Source organism: Anopheles merus, chromosome X (assembly GCF_017562075.2).
Source record: "Anopheles merus strain MAF chromosome X, AmerM5.1, whole genome shotgun sequence".
Classification (NCBI taxonomy): domain Eukaryota; kingdom Metazoa; phylum Arthropoda; class Insecta; order Diptera; family Culicidae; genus Anopheles; species Anopheles merus.
The window spans coordinates 8,466,309-8,486,761 of NC_054081.1; the positions used below are offsets into that span (position 1 = coordinate 8,466,309).

Here is a 20,453-nt window from a genome sequence, read left to right on the forward strand (position 1 = left end):
AGCCTGCCTTCGTGATTAATCCTTATCATTCGGGAAGGTGAAATAAAAACGAATTCCAGTGACATTATTGGAAGGCGGCGACGGGGGGAGGGAGCAGCAAGGGAAAAGGCAAGAAAAAAAGTGGACGCGAAAAATTTACATTTTCTCCTCTGTATTACGTTACGGTGAGAAAGAGATGGGAAAAAAAGAGTAAACAACACACGCCAAACAAAAAGAAACAAAAATGGATTTAATTTTATAAATGGTCTCTTGTTTGTGTGTTCCGTACGGGGTTGTTCTTTTTTTGTTGTTGTCTGGTGGTCTTCTTATTACTATTTCGTAACATTTTTCAACCAAACAACTGATGGCATATATTTGAATGGAGTAAAAACCTGGTAGCTGGAGCACAGGATTATGCGCGCCATACGTTACGTACGTTCGCCAATGCTAATGGCCGCCAACGCGCGTATCGATGGTAAGGGTGGGCGTCTATCTGTTTGTTTTTTTACAATTTGTGTGTTTTTTTTTTTTTTTTTGTTGCACATGGCAGAAGTATTCGATCGAGATTGTCCTTCCCGTAGCAAGCTACAAATTTCCGCGCCGTAGATTTTTCGCGCACTTTTCCAAACTTTGGTCCTTCGAACCGGATCGTGCACAGCGTTGTGTGGCATATTGGGCCGGTTTTTGTGTAGAATCGCCACTCGGTAGACCTTAATGGACGGAGTTCCTCCCACATTTGCTCCAGGCACATTTGACCCCTTCCCTCCATTTGAACCCTCACCTCTCCCGTAGTACCGAGTGACACTGTATGGGTTAGAAATTGTTTTTCTTTTTTTAGTGTTTTTGGTGCGCCTGTTTTCTTCGAAAAGCACGCTTTCTATACACTCGACCTCCTCAAGCACGGCCAGGATATCTAATTACGCACCAACGAATTCCGGCACGCCGTGTGAATAATGTGTTTGAATTTTGTAACTTTTTGCTAAGCACACACACACACACATGCTTTGATTCAATCAAAGTCTGCCGCCGGGCCCACAATGTGTGTTATCGAAACGCGCTCTTTGGTACGTTAGGTTGGTGCTGGCTTCCCGACTTTCGCTACGACTGGGGGATTTTTTGTTTCTCCCTCTCGAACGAACACTGCAACGGATTTTGGAAACCATGGGAGCCATGTTCGGCAGTAACAACAAAAAAAGTTTTCCCCAAAAACAACGCACTTTTTTGCGTTGCGCTCGCAAGCCGATTCTGATGATTTCCGACTAACCCTTAACATTGTCCGGTGCACATTTCTTCGCGTGTTCGGTTTCGCGGCGTTAATTAAACCTTTACCTCGCCATGCGTTGCGATTCGTTGCTCCCCGTGCCGGCTGTGGTACCGCTCGAAGGCTTTACAAGCACACGCGCGCGCACACGCTAGTTCTGTTAATTAATGCTCTGCACCTGGAACGAACCCGGAACGCACTCTAAGCATTGCCGTTGCAATGGACGGCGCCATTCCGCTCGCTCCAAACTGTCGCCAATGTAATGATGAATTCTTGAAACTCAACACACTCGCACACATTCACAGCAGGCGCTATGGGGAGCGAAATGACAAAAGATTGAGTTCCACGTTTGGAATAGATTTTTCATTAGTGGGCGCTGCTTTCAGCGAAAGGACACGCTCAAAAAATCGCCTCTAATTTGCGACCGTTGCATCCACCTTTGGGATCGTTGATGCACTGGCATTCGTGGGCTGCATTTTCAGGTTTTCGTCCTGATTAGTGAGGGTGTTTTTTTTTTTGCTTTTGTGGCTTAGTTTTAGAGTTTGGAAAAATAATCAACGCTCGATTCCATTCAGCTGCATAGAACCAGATAGAATCAGCACACTCTCGACGAGTACTATTAGGCGAATCAATATACACTCCTTGAGAAATTGGCTACATTATTACACAGTTTATTTAAACGAAGCGCGAAAACTTTCGTCGCTAAGACACGAGCCCCACTTTAATATTGTTTAAATAAAGATATAAATCGTTTCGTACCTTGTAATTGATGCAGCCAGGTACAAATCGGTTGGCATTTGAGATGGGAATTATGAACACAAAAAGTTACGAAACGGTTTCATTCTCATTTTCACCCTGCCAGGAAATTTCCTTTCAATGCCTTGTAAGCGCCGGTCAATTGAAGGCGATTAGCAGTGGATTTAGCAGTAATGAAATATGTATTGATATATTTCAATGAAAAATTTCGTATTTAACTTTCCATTCCAATTTGAATTTTTAATTGGCAAATTGGAATTTAAGGCACGATCCGAACGTTATTTCTCTATTGCGTTAACCTGTGAGCTATTTCACTTTGTTAAAGATGGACTGCATTATAACGATCTTAAATACAATAAAAGGTATAGTTTGATGTTTTAACTCATTTCGATGGGATTAATTAAATATATTTGTCAAATTTGATCAATATTTCACCCATCCTGATAATTTTGTGATTTTTTTGTGTCACGCACGGGGCCCTACTTGCTAACACAGGTCCATACTCTATCAACTTTATCAACCACAAGCAAAACAGACAATAAAATCAACGGATGGCTTTAAGTAAACCGAGACTACCCGGTGTAAGGTAGCTACAAGCCACAAATGACTTGCAGAGAAGAATGTTAGATTTTAAGCTTAGAATTAATCTACAGATTGAAAGAGGCGAATAAGGGCAATTGGCCCAAAGTCTCTATAAAAATAAATGATAAAAAAAAACTCTATCAATCCTGGACTAAAAATACACGGAGCCCCCGCATTTGCTTTCTTTGCTTACCGTTAAAGTCGCTGCTGGTGGCAAGCAATTTGTTCTCCTTCAATTCAAACATTGAAAACTTTCGAACAAAAAAACCCGTTACAGCCGTGGAAGCTTCTGTTGAAATCCGTACTTGCCTTGTAAGGCGACTAAGGCCCAAAAATGCCTTCTAAACGCCTTCAGAGTCATTTAATGCTAGCAGGGTAGTTATCAATTACTATTTTCCAATTGGTTTTTGTTGGATTGGAATAGAACGAATTTCCAAAAATAATTAACTTAAATAACTAGTTTTCTAATATCTACTTGGAATTCATTTCTTTACGGAGAATTTTGAAGTAATTGAGGAAGTCTTAACCCTGATTTGTCTAGGAACGAGATTAAATAACAGCCAAAATCGGTTTGGCTATCTTGGATGCCATTTGACAGCAAAAGGTCCATAAAATTCCTCAAAACCCTTAAACTAGTATTACTACAAGAGGAATAAATACATTTGATGTCAAACTCAAGAACCTATTAACAGTATGAAAAGACCGATTAATCATTAGAATCACATTTAAAATTTGAATTGGTAAGGGCATTAAGATGTTAAACGGCCTAAAAAGCAACGTTTGGCTACTTGTCAAATCGTTCTACATTATAGGACCTCGTTGCTACTCAGTCCCTAGTCATAACTAAAATTGTAATATGAACCAATATAACAACAGAGAAATTGAGAAACAATCAGATAGCAGATGACACTCGCGAAAACTTTGCATCAAAAACAGTTAATTAGAATTTGACGAACTGAAAATATAAGTAAAAACAACTGTATTCGTTGAACCACTCTGAACCTGCTGGGATTGGAACACACTAGAGCCTAGAACCAGGACCCACTTTCGGATGGTTTCGCGCCCTCTAGGGTCGGGATGACAAAGCTACGCGAACGCTTTCAACGCCGACCGCACAGATGGCAGCCGCTAGACTGCGCTACCTTCCGCTAGATGGCGCAGCTGCCAAAGCCAATAGAATTGCCGTTACCATTTATGTGTTGATTTTTGTTTCTCTTTTTTTTGCTTCATGGATTTATTTATATAAATACTATTTGTTTTGTTCTTAACCAACTCGGTTCGTTCTTCGCTATTCCATAATTGTTGTTAAACGATCGTCTTTTTTTTGTTCCTTCTTTGCTTTATCTCCTCTTAAAAACCCTTCCCATCTTGCGCTCCGGTTGTCTCTACCCTCGTTTCGTTTTTGTCCTGTCTGTCCCTCTTTTCTGCTAACACATACACACACACACGTGTTTTGCTTTTGCTCTCCGAAGTGTTTTCTGTTCGTTTTGTTTATTAGATCTGTTAATTTTTTTCTCTCTCTCTCTCTGTCTCTCTCTCTGTTGCTTTTTTACTCATCCATTCAAAGCTTCATTCTCCTTTTTTTTTACACTTCCTTCTCTATATTTAGCTCCACTAGTTTTTTAATCCCCCATTCCTTAAACGCATTATTCCCCCCGCCGGTTTTGTGTCGATTCTATTTCATTAGCTTGTTTATACATATATTTACAGATAAACCGTAACCCAGCCCAATGCACCACCTCCTACTCACACGCACACATACACACATGCGCATTCCTTGCTTAGGTGTGTGCGAGCGTGTGTTGTGTGTAGGAGGGGTGGTTGGTTTGCTAATTATCCTGTTTGATTTGCCCTTTTTCCGGCTGTTGTTTCAAAGACTTGTGTTTGCTTTACTATTTGTTTGTTTGCATGGCTCTGCAGCTGGGTTGGTTTTTTACTGTTGCACACACATACACACACACGTGCGCAGCACACGGCAAAGGAAAATCAGCGGCACAAGAGTGGCAAACAAACCAACGAAACAGTTATAAAATGTGATTTCGTTCGAGTTTGAGTGATGTTAGGATATTACGGTACACAGCAGCTATCGACCTGCCCCTGACCACCGTGTGTATATATGTGTGTCTGTGTGTGTGTGTGTTGTTGTATAGCAGCTATTGCAAAACAAAACGTGAAGGAACACCTTGGGATGCTCGAAGAGAACGAGCGTTACTTGTGCCGTGCGGGAGGTTCGTCGTCTGCTCTACCGCCTTTGCTTCTGATTTTCCTTTCCGCGCTCCGCGACGCCTTTCGAGTGGTGCTGTGTTTCGAGGGATGTGCGCGCCTATTTGCGAATTATTGTTGTTTTTGTGTTTGTTTTTGTTTTGTTTTTTTTTTGTGTGTCTCTCTCTTGTTATCTGCTGCAGGGCTTATTATGGGGATGATGAGCCTCATTTCCGCAAGGAAGAAGAAGGGGGTGCGTCTCCAGCTTGCTCCGCGGCACAACAGGGCGATGGCCCCGCATGGCCACACACTGCCTTTGATTAAATTTGTTTCTCTTTTAATGTGTGTTTGTCCTTTCGTTTCACCAACAAATTGCTTTTCTTTTCTATTGTTTTTTTTTTTTTTTTTGTTCACTATCTTGCTCTCTTGCTCTCTCTCTCTCTTTCTCTTAATCCTAGGCGTGCTAAAATGAATCTGTTTTGTTGTTTTTATTTTTTGTTTTCGTTTTGCCCAACAAACGTTTACACCTTTTACACTGAGAAAATTGCGCATATTTGTTTCGTTTTTTTTATTATTATTTTCTGCTTCATTTCTTCATCTGCTTTCACCTTTTTTCATGTTTTTCACCACCATGTTTTACTATACTTCACATTATTTGTTTGCTTTTAAAACGATGATTGTGTTTTTGTGTCATTTATATTGTAATAATGTTGCGTCCATCCCAGCTTCTGGGGACACTTTTGCTGCTTCCTTTTTGCAGTTACGTCCTGCTTTTCAACCGTTGCCAGCTACATCCGTTTGCAACGTGAACGCAGACAATGAACTGCACTATTGCTGGAAGAGGTCGGGGTCCCGCATTGTTTTTATCTTCTCTGGACACTGGAATGCATCAAATAGCGATCAAAGGAATCAATTGTGTGGCAACACTGAAACATTTTTTTTTTGCTCTCGCTTTATGTGTATGTTGTTTTTCTCTCTCTCTTACATGCAACTTTGTTTTTCTTTTGCTAAATCGGAGGGAGGGACTTGATGTTTTGCATGTTGTAGTGTTTTTGCTTATTTCATATTTTGTTTTTCTTTTTTTTCTTTTATAAGTTGTTTCTTCTTCTTCTTCTTCTTTTTTTCTTCTTTGTATTGGTTTGTTCTGTTTTTCTTTTTCTTTCTGTGAATGCATATTTCGCGCTCCCCCTTGCTGCTTTTAATGTTATTCCTTAACTTCATGTACGTATGAATTGTGGTTCGTCAATGTGTTTAATTGCCTAGTAATTTAATATAGAAATACTCTCTTCTCTTCCATACACCCCCATACCTTCCTGCTCTATAAATGTTCAATATTTTTTCCACCTTTCTTTTTCCTCGTGTTCGTTCTTTTTTTCTGTTTCTGCTTCGCGCTCCGTTCGATGTGTAAGTAGTGTGTTGTATCATTAGTGCAATTACCCCGCTTCACGAATCATTCTGATTGCTACACTCCTTATACGCACATTTCTCTCTTTCTATGTGTGTGTGTGTGTGTTTGTGTTTTTTTTGTCCTGTTTGTATCCCCAAAATTGTATGTAAATTTAATACTTCTCCTTTGCTTTCTTATTTTGCGTTTCGTTTTGCGTTGTGTTCAGTTACAACTTTCTTTACTCTAACGGTTGGGATGTATTTTTTGTTTTGTTTTTTTCATTTATTCTCCACCTTCCGCTTTTGTCCTACTTTTAAAACTTCTCAGCGTCCCCCTCCAATGCTAAGGGTACAGCCGCACCCTCTTGCCCTCCATTTTAGTGCAATAATGTGCAGAAATTGAGAACCATAAGCTCTGGGTTGGCAATCCTCGCAGGGCAAAACAGCGCGTGACAAAGTTTGGCTTCTTTTTTTTAAACAAATTTACAATAACCGGGAACGGGGAAAGCAAACGAATAGGCAAGGTAGGCAGGGGCGGTACGAAAGAGCGGCGAAGGATTGCTACACTTTTCTTGCTGCATTTTCAAAAAAAAACATAAAACATTCGCTTATAAAACCAGTTCTAGCTAGAGTGAAGAAAGAGAGATCTTTTGTATTTTTGCAAAAAAAAACAAAGCGCCACGTTCACTTGTGACTTTTGTATTTTATTGGTTGATTTTGTGATGTTATTCCTCTCTGTATGGCGCTTTTTTATTCTCTCTTTTGCTATTTATTTCTTGCTCTATATTTTTTTAAACCACAACGTTAGCCCAACACACTACAGACAGGAAGGGGGGGGTTCGGTATTGCTATAAATTACAGTCTTATCATATATTGGCGTATTTTTTCTCTCTCTCTCTCTCTCTCTCTCTCTTTCTCTCTCTGTCTCTCTTTCTCTTTTTTTGCATCCTTTGCACATCCTTCTTCCTGCGCACATGTTTCGGCAGGTGCGGGTTTGTTTTTTTTGTTTTGTTCTCGATGGTTGCAGTGTACCACACAGCGTTACACACCTGTCCGGTTCGGCATTTACACTTCGCGGAGAAGAATACACACAGCGGGAGGGAAGGGGATGGGGGATTATGTTTCAACATCCTAACCTAAGTCGAACCTTCTCAAATCAAAGCAACTACAACAACAAAAAACACAGAAAACAATAGACAAACAGGGACAAATCGAAAACTGGAACATACGGCGCGCGCGAGAGGGAACATAAGGGACGTCCTTCGTATCAGACACCTGTGTGTTGAGTGGAGATTTTGCTGGTGGGTTCGTGAGCCATCTTCCAGCATTTTAGCGATTTTTTTTTTAAACCAAAACCAGGCACATTTAAAAGAAACAGAAAATACACTACATACGCCACACAGTCATGGCGACAGAAAAGGGGGGAAAAGCGCATTTCGAAAGCACGCGAACGGCAAAAGGATGATGTAACTACCACATACGCAACACACATCCACACGATGCCTTAACGAATAAGATAAGTTTGTTTTGTTTTGCAATTGCTGCCAAGCTCGATCCACTATTCTCGCTCCAGTGGGTCCTCTGCCGTCCCACTTGTTTTATTTATTTGTTTACTTGTTTCCATTTTTTTTTTTTCAAAAGAGAGAAATTCTCTCTGGAGACGCTTCAAACGAGGGGAACCATTTTCTCGCGTTGCGGTGGTGGTGGTAGTAGTGATGGTGGTTTCTTTCACACTTTCTGGTTGCACAACGGTTTCTAACGTTACACGATATGAGGAAAAAACTTGACTCGCTATGGACGAAACACATTATTGTTCTTTAATTGCATTCCACATTGCTTTTGCCACCGTTTTTCTGCATTTTTTCCCCCACCCACTCCACCCCAGTGGAATAGGGGGGAGGGAAAAGGGAGAGCTACCAAACGATTTGCTGCCCCCGCTGCTCTTTTTTCCATGGCCATCCTCAGTGTGTGTGTGTGTTTGTGTCTTTTGTACGATTTCTGTGTTTTGTTGCTATTCATCGTTTCACTGTTCGGCTTTCTCTCTCTCTCTCTCTCTCTCTCTCTCTCTCTCTCTCTCTCTTTTCTCTCTCTTTCTCTCTGTCTTTCACATACACGCACGCACACACACATATATACTTTATCTTTCTTATGCTCTGATTTTGTTTATTTTTGCTGTCATGTTTAACGACTAATTCAAATACAGATTCATTGTTTTGTTTTGTTTTGTTCTTCTCGTTCTTGTATTACTATTTCTTATTTACAGGCTATTCGTTTTTGCTGTAGTTTGTCTGTGTTTGTGTGTTCGGTATATATTTGTTTGTTTGTTTTTTTTCTTGTGTTCTAGTTTATTTGTTTCGCTTGCTTGGCACGTTTCCCAACGCTACCAGCATCCAGGGGGGGGGGGTATATATAGTTCCAAATCTGTGCCGTGTGTATATCTCTCCCTTTCTCTTCTGTCTTTACTCGTTTTTTTTGCTATCCTTTATATTAATATTCAATCTTATCTGACGTCATTAACGAAACCACTATTATGATTGTTATTTTACACTATTGCGCAGTTCGTTCGTTTTACCATTAAATGCGTGTAGGTGTGTTTGTGTGTGTCTTTTTTATTCTTCCTTTTTGTTTCACCTGTTTGTTTGTTGTGTGATTTTCTTCTTTTTCTTTTGTCCCTACGCACGCCCTACTGCCTGACCGTGATTTCCCTCCTCGGCGGGTCTTTTAAAATTAAATATTTCCGGTACCGAAATTCGAGCCATCGTTCGACACGCCCGCCATCCCCTTCCTCTCAGGTTGCTGTGTTTCTTTGCTCCTCTTCTCGAACCGAAACGAACAAACTGTAAACCAATGCGGACCATATTTAACTTCCGGAGATATGTGTTGCGTACGCTACGATTATTGGGCATAATCACTGAATTGGATTGCGAAAGAGGTGGAGGGGGGGGGGAGAGGATGGAGAGATCGGTGGTACCAAACGAGCATCTGTTAAGAAGGTAACAGTTTGTCCTCCCGTTTGGAATCCTCTCTCTCTCTCTCTCTCGCTCCCACAGAGACGTCCACAAATGAACAATTAAGCTATTCCTTACACGACAAGAAACCGCACAAGCAACCTCTCGCGTGTAGCAAAAACCACCCACTTACACCCACTTTACTCCTACCCTCAACCCCATCCGCCTGGATGATCGTGTGGCTCACTGATTCGCTGTAAAACAGGATTGTGTGAATGTGTGTAATCGAGATGCGTCCCTTTTCCCCCCCATTCTCGCAGTGACAGCATTTCCTTGCCTGGAATTACATATATTTATATTTAAAATGCGTATAAAAAATACAGTTTAAAAAAAGGGGCATTAAAATACATGCACATATGCTTCTGTACACAACGAAAATGCGCAAAGAGGGAAGGCCGATTTGCTTTCGCTCCCCCATCGCCCCCCCACTCTGTGGGATTGGTTGTTGTTTGTTCTCCCAATTTCATTTTTCTCCCCTCTCCAAGATGTCGGGCGCCACAGCACTGTGAGCGTGTGAGGAAAAAAAAAAGAAAACAAACACGGCTGTGGGTCGTGAGGGACACAACCGCATTGCAATCACTGGTCACTGATGTAGCGCGCCCGAGACCATCCCGAAAGCGCACACACGGGGGGGGGGGGGTGTGAGAGAGGACACACCATTCTGTTCTTGTTCTTGCTTTTGTTTGCTGTTGTTCGGCGGGCGCTTACGAAACTAACATTTAAAATAAAATAAAAAACAAAAAATAATATTCTGAAATTAAAAGCCGACTACCTAATTACTACAGAGTATAAAAATCACATTGTTGATGTAACCACCTTCCCCCTCTCGCTCTCTCTCTCATTCTCTATCATTCTCTCTCTTTCTTTTTCTCTCTGATAACATGGATTCCCTCTACTCCCTCCTTCATCCAGTCACACACGTCCACGTTGTCATACTGTTACTGTTCAGATCTGCTCTTACCGGTTGCACCCCACCTCGCAGGCTAAAACTACTCTCTCGCACAACTTCTTTCCCAGCCTGCTATTCCACTCCACTACTAAAAAATATAGTACACACGCTTTCCCATCGTTCCATCGTCTTCTTCTACACCTTCCCTTCAGTCAGTGAAGTCAGTCTCTGTCCGCAATGGGTTTTTTTGTTTGTTTGTTTGTTTTTTTGCTATTGCAAAAGGACTTCAAATACCAGCTAATATGTATATGTGTATGTATATGTATATGTATATATATGTATAAGTAGGTATAATTTAAAATAAAAAAAATGCCAACGCTTAAGTAACACAAGTTCACTGAGAGCACGTACTAGTTTGAACAAAAACTAAAAAGAAAGAAAGAAAGAAAGAAAAACGAAAGAACACAGAACAGGACAAAGGAAAGCAGCAGCCTTTTCTCTTTGCGTTAAAATAAAAAAAAAAAACCTAAACGTCCCCCTCCATCGGGCCTGTGCATCGAGCGGTCGAGGGATGCTGCCTACTACGACCCTTACTTGTCTCTCAGTTTTTTTTTGTTTTTCTTCTTCTTCTTCTTCATGTTCCATATTAAATGCGAAATACGCTTGCCGGGACGCGGGGGGCTCGCGGCGTAGCTATTTTTCCGTAACTATAAATGCGGTTGGCCCTGGCGGCCGTTTGTGAGAGAGTGGACAGTAAAAAACAAAAACAATCCCCGTATAAGATAAAACATAAAAATTGAAAACAAAACTAAGCCGCACGCACACACACGCACCACACTTTTCCGCGCGCATTTTGAAGTAGGCTGTGGCGCGAGGGGGGAGGGGGAAAGTAGGGCACAATCACACCACGCTCGCTGGGTCGCAGTCGTCGTTCTTATTTTATACACATATATATATGGCTAGTAACAGGATGGGCGCCTTGTTTGGCACGCCAATGCTGCTGAGAGCTGAGGTTTGTGAGTATTCGTGTCGTTGGATGATGTGAGTATTCGTTCGCGCCAAAATGCGCGTTCCCCTGGCGGATGAAAATCGAATCTTCTTATCAAAACGATGTTACCTACACTTCCCTGATTGCTCTGCTGGTGGCTGCTACCGTGGTTGATGCTTCTCTACTTATTGAAGGCTAGGTTTGATTTGAATCACTAATAAAATGATATTTTTTCTTATCATTTTAATGGTACTGTCATGGATACACAGAGTTTTTTTCAACTTCATATTACGTTTAACATTTACACTTTGACTAAATAAACGGCAATTAATTTTCGTAGTACAAATTTAAGAGCTTCAATCAATATAAAGAAGCAAAAATATTACCAAAAAATACAAATCCTACAGGCGTCCATGAGAGGTGCCTTTTGGTATCCGATAACACAATAAAATAACGCTAAAATTCGAGCTTCGCATAAAAGAAAAGCATAGAATGACATAGAGCAGCTCCACAAGAGAGATCATGGAATTTGCAATAATAAACACCGCTTTGGCTAGAAAATGGATTCCAAGCGCGCTGTGCACTTGCTTGAAGCGACCCTATTTTAACAACGTCCTATGAGTGTGCTTGAGCCCCTGTGAACGTGGCGCCCCGTCGCCGCCCGCTTTACTGCGGTTTGCTCTTCCCCCGTCGGGTTCTGTGTGGGTGTGTGCGCGCGGGCACGGAATGATCGGTCTGGAACTGTGTTTGTATGTGTGTTTGTTTGTGTGTGGTGGTGTGTAACGGTTTGCTGGATGCGCGCCTTTAGATGATGGTATCGATCTGCCGGGCCTGGTGGAGTATCTTCTTCTGGTGCCCGACCAGCGTGATGCCCATGTCGCTGAGCTGCTGAGCCGTTAGCCGCGAAAGCTGGAAGCAAAAAAAAAAAACAATGTTTAATAAATCCACAATGAACCGGAATGCACCACGCTCAACCAACCTGCTGGGCCGTGACGAGACCGGCCTCCTTAAAGTGCTGCGAGTAGCGCGACATCTTGATGCCCTCCAGCCACAGGTCGGTGCTGATGAAGATGCCCGGATTGCCGGGCCCGGACATCGTGCCGGTGTTGCTCATCCCGCCCACCGTCGAGCCGAGCGTGCCCATCGAGCCGGGCACGTTCGTCATGCTGCTGCCGGTGTTGAGCACGCGCTCGCTGGTGCCACTGCCGCCACCCATCATCAGTGTGGCGGCTCGCTGCTGCTGCTGTTGCTGCTGCTGTTGCTGCTGCTGCTGCTGCTGCTGGGAGGTGCCACCCATCACGCCGACCATACCGCCGCTACCGGCGGCTGCTGCTGCTGCTGCTGCGGCGGCTGCCGCCGCCGCCGCCGCCAGCATTTCCTGCGTGAGATCGTCGCCGACGCCGCCGGCCGCCGTGCCCATGCGGGCGACCGGGTTGTCCGGCGAGTTGCGCGTCGTCAGCAGGACCTGCGGTTGCCGCGCGAGATTGTCGAGCGTCTGCGTGATGCTGGCGAAGGTGGGCCGGTGCGTCCGCTGCTTCTGCCAGCAGTCGAGCATCAGCTGGTAGAGCGCCTCCGGGCAGTCCATCGGGGCCGGCAACCGGTACCCCTTCTCGATGCTCTTGATCACGTCCTGGTTCGACCAGTTCCAGTACGGCCGCTCGCCGAACGACATCACCTCCCACAGTACCACGCCGTACGACCACACGTCCGACGCGGAGGTGAACTTTCGGAACGCGATCGCTTCCGGCGCCGTCCAGCGCACCGGTATCTTGCCACCCTGCAGGAGAAGAGAAATGTGGGAAAAAATAAGCAAAACAATACTCATCTAACTTAGTCGATGGAAAAGGCCAATCTCCACGGCGTCTCTTTGCAAAGCAAACATATGAAACAAAATGCCTATTTTTGGGTCCAGTTTTTCAACCTTATTGCAGGGTTTTATTACAAGTCATTTTGCAATGTGTGCTGCATATTTTGTCGAGCACGAAATGTACTTTGACTCCTAGCACGTACTTGGATTGGTCCAATGTTAATTTTATTCTGTCTCAGTTTAATTTAGACAGCCCTATGGAGGTGCAGGTTTTGCTATGTTTTCATCATTTATTTTACACATTTTGACACACTTTGTGAACAAAAACGGAGAGAAGAAGAATTAAGCTTTAAAATGATGCGTCGTTTGACACATAACTCGTTTTATTCAATGAGAAATTAGCATTTGAAAAAGCACTGCAAAATTGAATGTTAACGTTTAATTTAGCTTGAATTTGACAGATGGCGCTACGCACTGTGGTGAATGCAGTGATGTGAAACTCAGTTTTGGGTCGCGGGCCGATTTGCATTATGCAAATTATCCCATATAAAATTATTATTGCAGTTCAGTAGGAAGAGATGTGTGACGGTTGTGTTGATAGAATATTCCAGGTTTAAATATATTCAAAAATTTTCCTTATTAAAAATTTTACAAAACAGACAGGAAGGATAAGGTGGTTGTGGACGTTTATTTTACTTTGTTAAGACTCTAATTAAGTATCGATTAAAAGAGCATAGGGATGATTTTTTACACTATTGTGGAAGAATTTTAAAATATTAAAAAATTTCAGTTTCCCTTTCGCCATTGCTTTGCATCGGCGAATATCATTAAATACATATCCTTGGACCTAGAATCATATCCACATTTGTTTATAGTCTCCAACGAATCGATTCATGTCAAATAATTTCCCAAAAATTGTTAATTATGTAGAAATAAGGGAACATAGAAATAATAATTATACTAAGCAAAGCAGTGAATGATATTTACTGATATCTTCAGTGGTGGTCGTCCTAAATCGGAAATTTTATAATTCTTGTACATTGCTAACATTCCGTTTTTCGATCGTCGTCTGAAATTTTAGCCTGTCGATGGTTTGCATTGTATAGCAGTTTTCGAGCAGCTATCAAAGTGAGTATAGTATACAGGTGGGCCTATCCCAAGGTGTATGTATTAAGAAGGCTGATTTATGTGCGTGCTGTCAAAAAGTCATCAACTCGAACGGCTTAAAAACATGCCCGTCATGGGTTCAAGCCCCGAATAGACCGTGCCCCCATACGTAGGACTGACTGTCCTGCTACGGTAACAATAAAGTCACTGAAAGCCAAGCCCACTTCACTAGTGGGTAGAGGCAGGCCTTGACCGGCAGCGGTTATTGTGCCAAAAAGACGAAGAAGAAGTCAAAAAGTGACGTTCAAATTTGGTTACAACCAACATGCTATGAGTCCACCTGGCCTACATACACATTGATTGTAGATTCCACCAGCTGATCTCTTTGATGAACCTTGAGATAAATAAAAAAAAAACTTGTTTTGCCATTTTTTGAGCAGGTACTCGAATTTAATTTTAGCTTTGAGGCTAAAATAATATTGGCGGAAAATCGCAGGCTAGTTTTGTGTGTGATTTTGTATGCAGTGTCGACATGATTTCAGCCGCTAACTGTCAAACTCCTTATAAAAAGCTGACTAGAATCGTGAAGAGCCCAATTGCTAGATATGTGCTAACTTTGAGTCTTCCTGAACAGTTCTTTAAACTCTTTGGCTTTGGCGAGATCAACAAATCAGACCACTAAAAACATTTCTATTTCTAAAAACACATAGAACATCATCAAGCGTAGCCATTTTGTTATGGTTCGTAACTAGTGTACTAATGGCATGGCAAAAGAGTACCCCCCATTTATGAAGCAAAGAAAGTGATTTTTCAATACGTAGTTTCCAAAAAGACCCTGAGTCAGAAAATGACTGAAGATATTAGAAGTCCGTCTGTAGTATGTGGCCGTGATGCCCCGTACGAGTGACACTCTTGCCCCATACATAAAAAAATCACATCTTTTTCGTCCCTTTTTAACACGCTTTCAAACGCTTTCCACTGAAAATAGCTATGCGAGTTAAATCGGTTTTTAATAAACAGATTTTAGTGATGTTAGTTCATGTTAAAAGAACTGCTTAAGACTGGCACACCTGCCCCAAATTTCGCTACAAACAAAGCAAAAACCAAAAAACAAAAAACACCTACCCGCGTCGTGTACGCGTCGCTCGCGTTTTCGATCTCGCGCGACAGCCCGAAGTCGGCGATCTTGCACACCAGCAGCGAGTTGACCAGCACGTTCCGCGCCGCCAGATCCCGGTGCACGTAGTTCATGTCGCTCAGGTAGGTCATGCCGGCCGCGATGCCGCGCAGCATGCCGATCAGCTGTATCGTCTGGAACTTGCCGTCGTTCGCGCGCAGAAACGTGTCCAGGCTGCCGTTCTCCATGTACTCGGTGATGATCATCACCGGGTTCGAGCGCGTCACCACGCCCTGCAGGAAGATCACGTTCGGGTGCTCGAACTGGCCCATGATGGACGCCTCGGTCAGGAAGTCGCAGCGCGCCTTCTCCGACGAGCCCGGCTTGAGCGTCTTGATCGCGACGTCTATCTCCTGCACAAAGTTCGGCGGCACCTTCAGCCGGCCGCGGCACACGTCCCCGAACTCGCCGCCACCTGCCGCAACACGGAAGGGAAGGGCAAAAAAAACACAGGGAGCATGTTATTTTTACAGTCGTTCACCATTTTAAGGGTTACCGTAAGGTATACGTACCGATGATGGCCTCGATCGTGATGTAGCTCGCGTCTATCTCGCGGGCAAACTCGCGTATCGCCTGGTTCGGGTCCTCGTACGTGTGCGGATCGACGTAGCTCCGGCTGGTACCGAACAGCGGCGTGGTCACTGCAAAATTATTACGACGTTGACGGTAATACCCGTATGAGCCACCTTTGTTTTGATTTGTTTTTGTTTGAGTTTTTTTTTTTTTCGTTTATGTTCGTTGTTTGCGGCGCAACGCGGATGCACCAAAGAAATAGCAAACCGACACCATCACCGTTCGGGTTAGGCGTTCGGAAGCGTAGAAAGCATAAAACAGGCGCACGCACACACGAAAGCCACCCAAAACAAGCAGGGCCAAAATAGGTAACGCGTAAGTACCCGCACCACAGCAGCAAGCAATACACACATACGGCAGTACGGAAGAGGCAAAGGGCACAAACGTAGCACAGAAAGCAATAGAAAGGTGTAGGTGTAAACAGCAAACGCAGCAGCAAATAAATGGCAGTCCAAGCAATACGCAAAAAAGCAGAATACAGCAATGAGAATGAGGGGTTTGTGCCGTGGTAAAAGGTTGCATATTTTAGTGTTTTGTAAGTGTTTGCAAAATTATTTAGGTTTTTTGTCCCCCAATTTTTAGACGAGTGAGCGAGTTTTGATTGCAGGAAGCGTTTGTTTTGGGTTTTTTTTTTTGTTTTGTAAAAGGTTTTAGGCAATTTTAGGCACAGAACGTAGTAGGGCAGGCAGTTTTTAAATCATACACGAAGAAGCATACACATACAGACACACACACACAGCCAAAAATATTGGTGAAAAGAAAAGAAAAAAAGAAAAATAAAGAAAGCAAATTAGTTACAAAGCGTTTGGTGGTTTGGTTTTTTGTTTTTTTTTTCTGTGGTATTCTCGGGTGTGAGAAAGGGAATGGTGTTATTTGGGGAAAGGGTGGTGGTTTCGCTTGGTAATGGGGTTAATGGCGAGGAGCAAGCGCAGTAAGATTCGGAACAAGACCTACAGGAAATGGCAGGCCAGGACACAACTAAGCTAAATTTAAGCGTGAAACTAGGCTAGCGCAAGTGTAAGGATGAAAAGAGCCAGAGCCAGAGGAGAAGCACGCAAAGTAAAATGAAATTTAAAAACTAGATCATACAGAAAGAGCGGACCCAGCTTTTCTTCTTGCTTGGTCCGACAGTGTGATGGGGCAGAGTGTAATTAATTATCTTCAACGGTCGCAGTTAGACACCTTCTCCATTAACATGTTAATTGTGAGTAAGAGCAAAAGAAACAACAACAAACCCCCGCCGTAGGACGGAGCGTCGAGGTGACATCGTTACTTGACCTTAGAACCATTTTCAACCATTTCGAGAGCTAAATAAATAGCACCATTAGCATGGCAAAAAGGCAAAACAGACAGACCCCTACGGGACCCAACCGGACAGCGTTCTGTTCTACGCGTTATTTAGAAGAGTTATTTGAAATCAACCGAAAAGGCCTTTAGAATAATAGCAGCGAACAAATAAAGAAGAGGTCGATCTTTACCATTGCTCTTCATCGTTTTGACTATCGGGGTCGTGTCCATTGCGTGAACTAAAACAAAAGGAAGGTGGTTTTTGTTGGATCAAAAAATAAACAAAAAATAAAAGCGCACAATTGTGTGTGGGTGGGAGCGCATACATGGTGTCATTTGAAAGGGATGACAACAGCAAATACGGTTACAAAATGAGTAGACAGTAACACACGCCCACACACACACATAAACATAAATAAGAGCAGTCATAGAGAGATAGAGAGAGGGAGAATAAAATAGAGCGAACGGTAAACAGCGATCAGGTGCATCATTATTGAAACAAAAACAAACATTTTAGCACAAGTTTTACTTGACAAAGCTAATACACACAAATAGTAAAACTAACACACGCATAAACACACACACACACACACAGATGACGCTTTGAGACAAATAAACAACTGTGGAATACAGTAGCGCAGCGCTAAAACATCTCGCTACTCAAATTATGAAGCTTATTTGATATAGAAACGAATATTTAGCTGCTTTTAAAAATAAAAAAATACAGAATACAGCCTCTACAAAAAAAAATGAGACACAAGAGAGCGATAACTCTTTTAACTTCCTAGCGCGACAACCATACAAAGGTGCCAACCAAAACAAGGTGGTCGAAACGAACAAAGGGTCTACGATTTTGCAACACAAGCAAACCAGAAAATGGTAGAGAGCGGAGCGCCGACGAATAAAAACACTGCGCAAAAACTTTAACACTTACTATAGGTAACTACGAGTCCTTTTTGATTTTTTGTATTTTGTTTGGTTTTCGGTTCAGTTGCGTGAGGTGCGTGATGCAATTTTTGCAATGGTGGTGTATGCCAAATTGAGGACAAAGAAAGGGAGAGAAAGAGAGAAAACACATGAAACTGTAGCTTGATCGTTCGTTCGTTTGAGTAAGTGTTAAAAGTTGTTCTCCTCGCGTTCGGGCGCGCGAAACGTTGTTTGCGCCGCGCGGGTAGGGCTCTCGCGCAGCTCTATAGTGCCTACACAGGCGCACCAAACGCAACCGGGCGCGCCGGCTGTAATATGCTTTGCCTTTGCTGTCGACGGCGGCCGGAGCTTGCGGGGAGAAGCCAATGGAAACGGAAAACCGTTTCGGACGTTCCGTCGCCATCGCGCGTCCTTCAGATTAGAGCGCAACACATGCAACACACACACACATATCTATACACACACTCACACGGGACTTGATACGATGAAGTTATATTGGAAGGGAAAACAGGATGTGGGGAAAAAAGGAAAGGGCCGGTTTCACAGTTTGTTCAAGAGGCGGTGGGGGGAGGAAGGGACACCGGAGGGGACAGCAGGATGGATGGTGGGTGTTTATCGACAGCGGCCGCACGGTAACGGTGCCAATACCTTCGTTGCTCGCGTAATCCATCGGCAAGGGCAGATGGTTGTTCGTTTTCTTGTCTATCTCGTCGTGATTCTTCGAGCGCAGGAACACCACCGTTATAACGATCACTAAAAAGACACAAGAATGGAAAACAAACGAATTAGTAAATTAGTGAAGCTAAAGAAACAAGGAAATATGCAGCAATTCCGTTCGTTTGCAACCAACTCTAGCCGAGACAATCGATCGGAGTCTCGAAATAAGTTTAAAGTAAACGTTTCCACATATCATTTTCCAACTTGACTTCGGTACTAGTGTTAATGAATCTGAATCACGAGTGGAAAGATTCATGTTTCTCGAAAGATTCACGAATCTCTAGGGATTCAGCTTCAAGGCTTGAGCTTCTCGTTATTCTTCTCCTTGAAGCAACAACCTGCGTGATCATGCCAGCCTACACAGGCTTTCGAGACTTCTTGGCAAGTACCCCGCATCCGGAAAATGTTTGTTTTGCTACGGGGAGAAGGTCCATGCGAGGTTTGAACCCACGACGGACATATTGTTAAGTCGTGCGAGTTAACCACTGTACCATGGGATCGCTCCAAATCAATAGTTTGTTTTAAAATTATACATATCTGATGATTTATGAATTCCTGGAGATTTATACCATTTAATGGATTCATGAATCTTTTAGATTATGTACGGAATACAAGAATATCCACTCGAATATTTACAATTATATTATGTTTTCCAATAAAAAGCATAAATCAACAAAAAATCTTGGTTTTTAGGAAGCAACACAAAAAAATTGAGATGTTTGAAAAAAAAATTTGTAAATTGCATTTATACTTCTATTAATTGACAAATCAACTAAAACCCAACTATGAGAATGAATTCGCATATGTGTGAAAATGAAACCTTCAATGAAAATTGGAATTGCTTCCTTCGATTCTTTGAGAACTAAATCATACTTTTAATGAGTGAGGATGTACTGGAACGCAATACCTCCATTAGTGTCTAGGATAATCCAATCAAGAAGTCTAGTCTAGGAAGATAAGTAATTGATAAAAATGGACGATATATCCCAGCTTTGTCGAAAGCAGTCTTATAGAACTACATGCCTGAAATATCGAACTTCTGTGTACATTGGCAATGTCAAGAAATCCAATGAACAAATAATTAAAGAAAATAGTACAACAATCAAAACGATGCAAACGTCGTTAATGTTGCTCAATAGAAGTGAAATCAAACGAACAATTTTCAATTGAACATTGCAAATGCTCTTTTAATTCTGTGATTTTATCTCATCAAGCCATATGCAATTATTTGTTTGTACTTTTAGGGGTTTAATTTAACCACTACAATGGAAAAATCGCTTAACGTTGGTTTGGTTTACACAATTTGGCTGCACCACTTACCCAATACCAAAATGAACACGACGGTCACAGTAGTGCCCGCTACGATACGCATCTGGAACGAGTCATCGTACACTGTTGGGGTGGGTGGAATAGAAAGAAAAAAATGACATACGAATGGTTAGAGAAAATATCGATCCACCACCACAATACAGCTCTGGAGGCCCTTCTGGGAGGGGTCCTATCACCTACCCGGACTGACGCTCTGGTGCGTCTGGGCGTAGACGATGTTGCTGAACGTGCCCCAGCCGTTGAGCGTTTTGCACCGGACCTGGAACCCGTACTCGGTGTTTTCCAGCAGGTCGCCGATGTGCACCTTCGACTCCTTGGTGCTCAGCACGGACTTGTTCATCGCGTCCACCTCCGACTTGGGGAACCACCGCACCTCGTAGTACTCGATCGGCGAGTCGCTGTGGATCGGTTTGTCCCACACCAGGTCGACCTCCTTGTTCGTGATCTGCACCACTCTGTCCGAAGCAAAGCACAGGGA

At 42.9% G+C, this 20,453-nt stretch overlaps 1 protein-coding gene across 5 annotated transcripts in view; it reads right to left on the minus strand.

Annotated features, from left to right (window-relative positions):
• Window positions 1-4,093: 4,093 nt before the first annotated feature.
• The window catches only part of LOC121593903 (ephrin type-B receptor 4b), a 42,882-nt gene continuing 26,522 nt past the window's right edge, over window positions 4,094-20,453 (minus strand). The window contains exons 4-11 of one of the 5 annotated variants that reach the window (XM_041916784.1): window positions 20,156-20,430; window positions 19,967-20,038; window positions 18,578-18,682; window positions 17,194-17,241; window positions 15,655-15,783; window positions 15,091-15,557; window positions 12,031-12,828; window positions 4,094-11,960 (exon numbers count right to left, since the gene is read on the minus strand). In XM_041916784.1, coding sequence (XP_041772718.1) covers window positions 11,856-11,960; window positions 12,031-12,828; window positions 15,091-15,557; window positions 15,655-15,783; window positions 17,194-17,241; window positions 18,578-18,682; window positions 19,967-20,038; window positions 20,156-20,430 — 1,999 coding nt within the window. In that variant the 3' untranslated portion in view covers window positions 4,094-11,855. Of the gene's footprint in view, window positions 11,961-12,030; window positions 12,829-15,090; window positions 15,558-15,654; window positions 15,829-17,193; window positions 17,242-17,936; window positions 17,955-18,577; window positions 18,683-19,966; window positions 20,039-20,155; window positions 20,431-20,453 lie in introns of all 5 variants that reach the window. The other 4 variants (XM_041916711.1, XM_041916951.1, XM_041917040.1 and 1 more) reach the window with 4 other exon arrangements.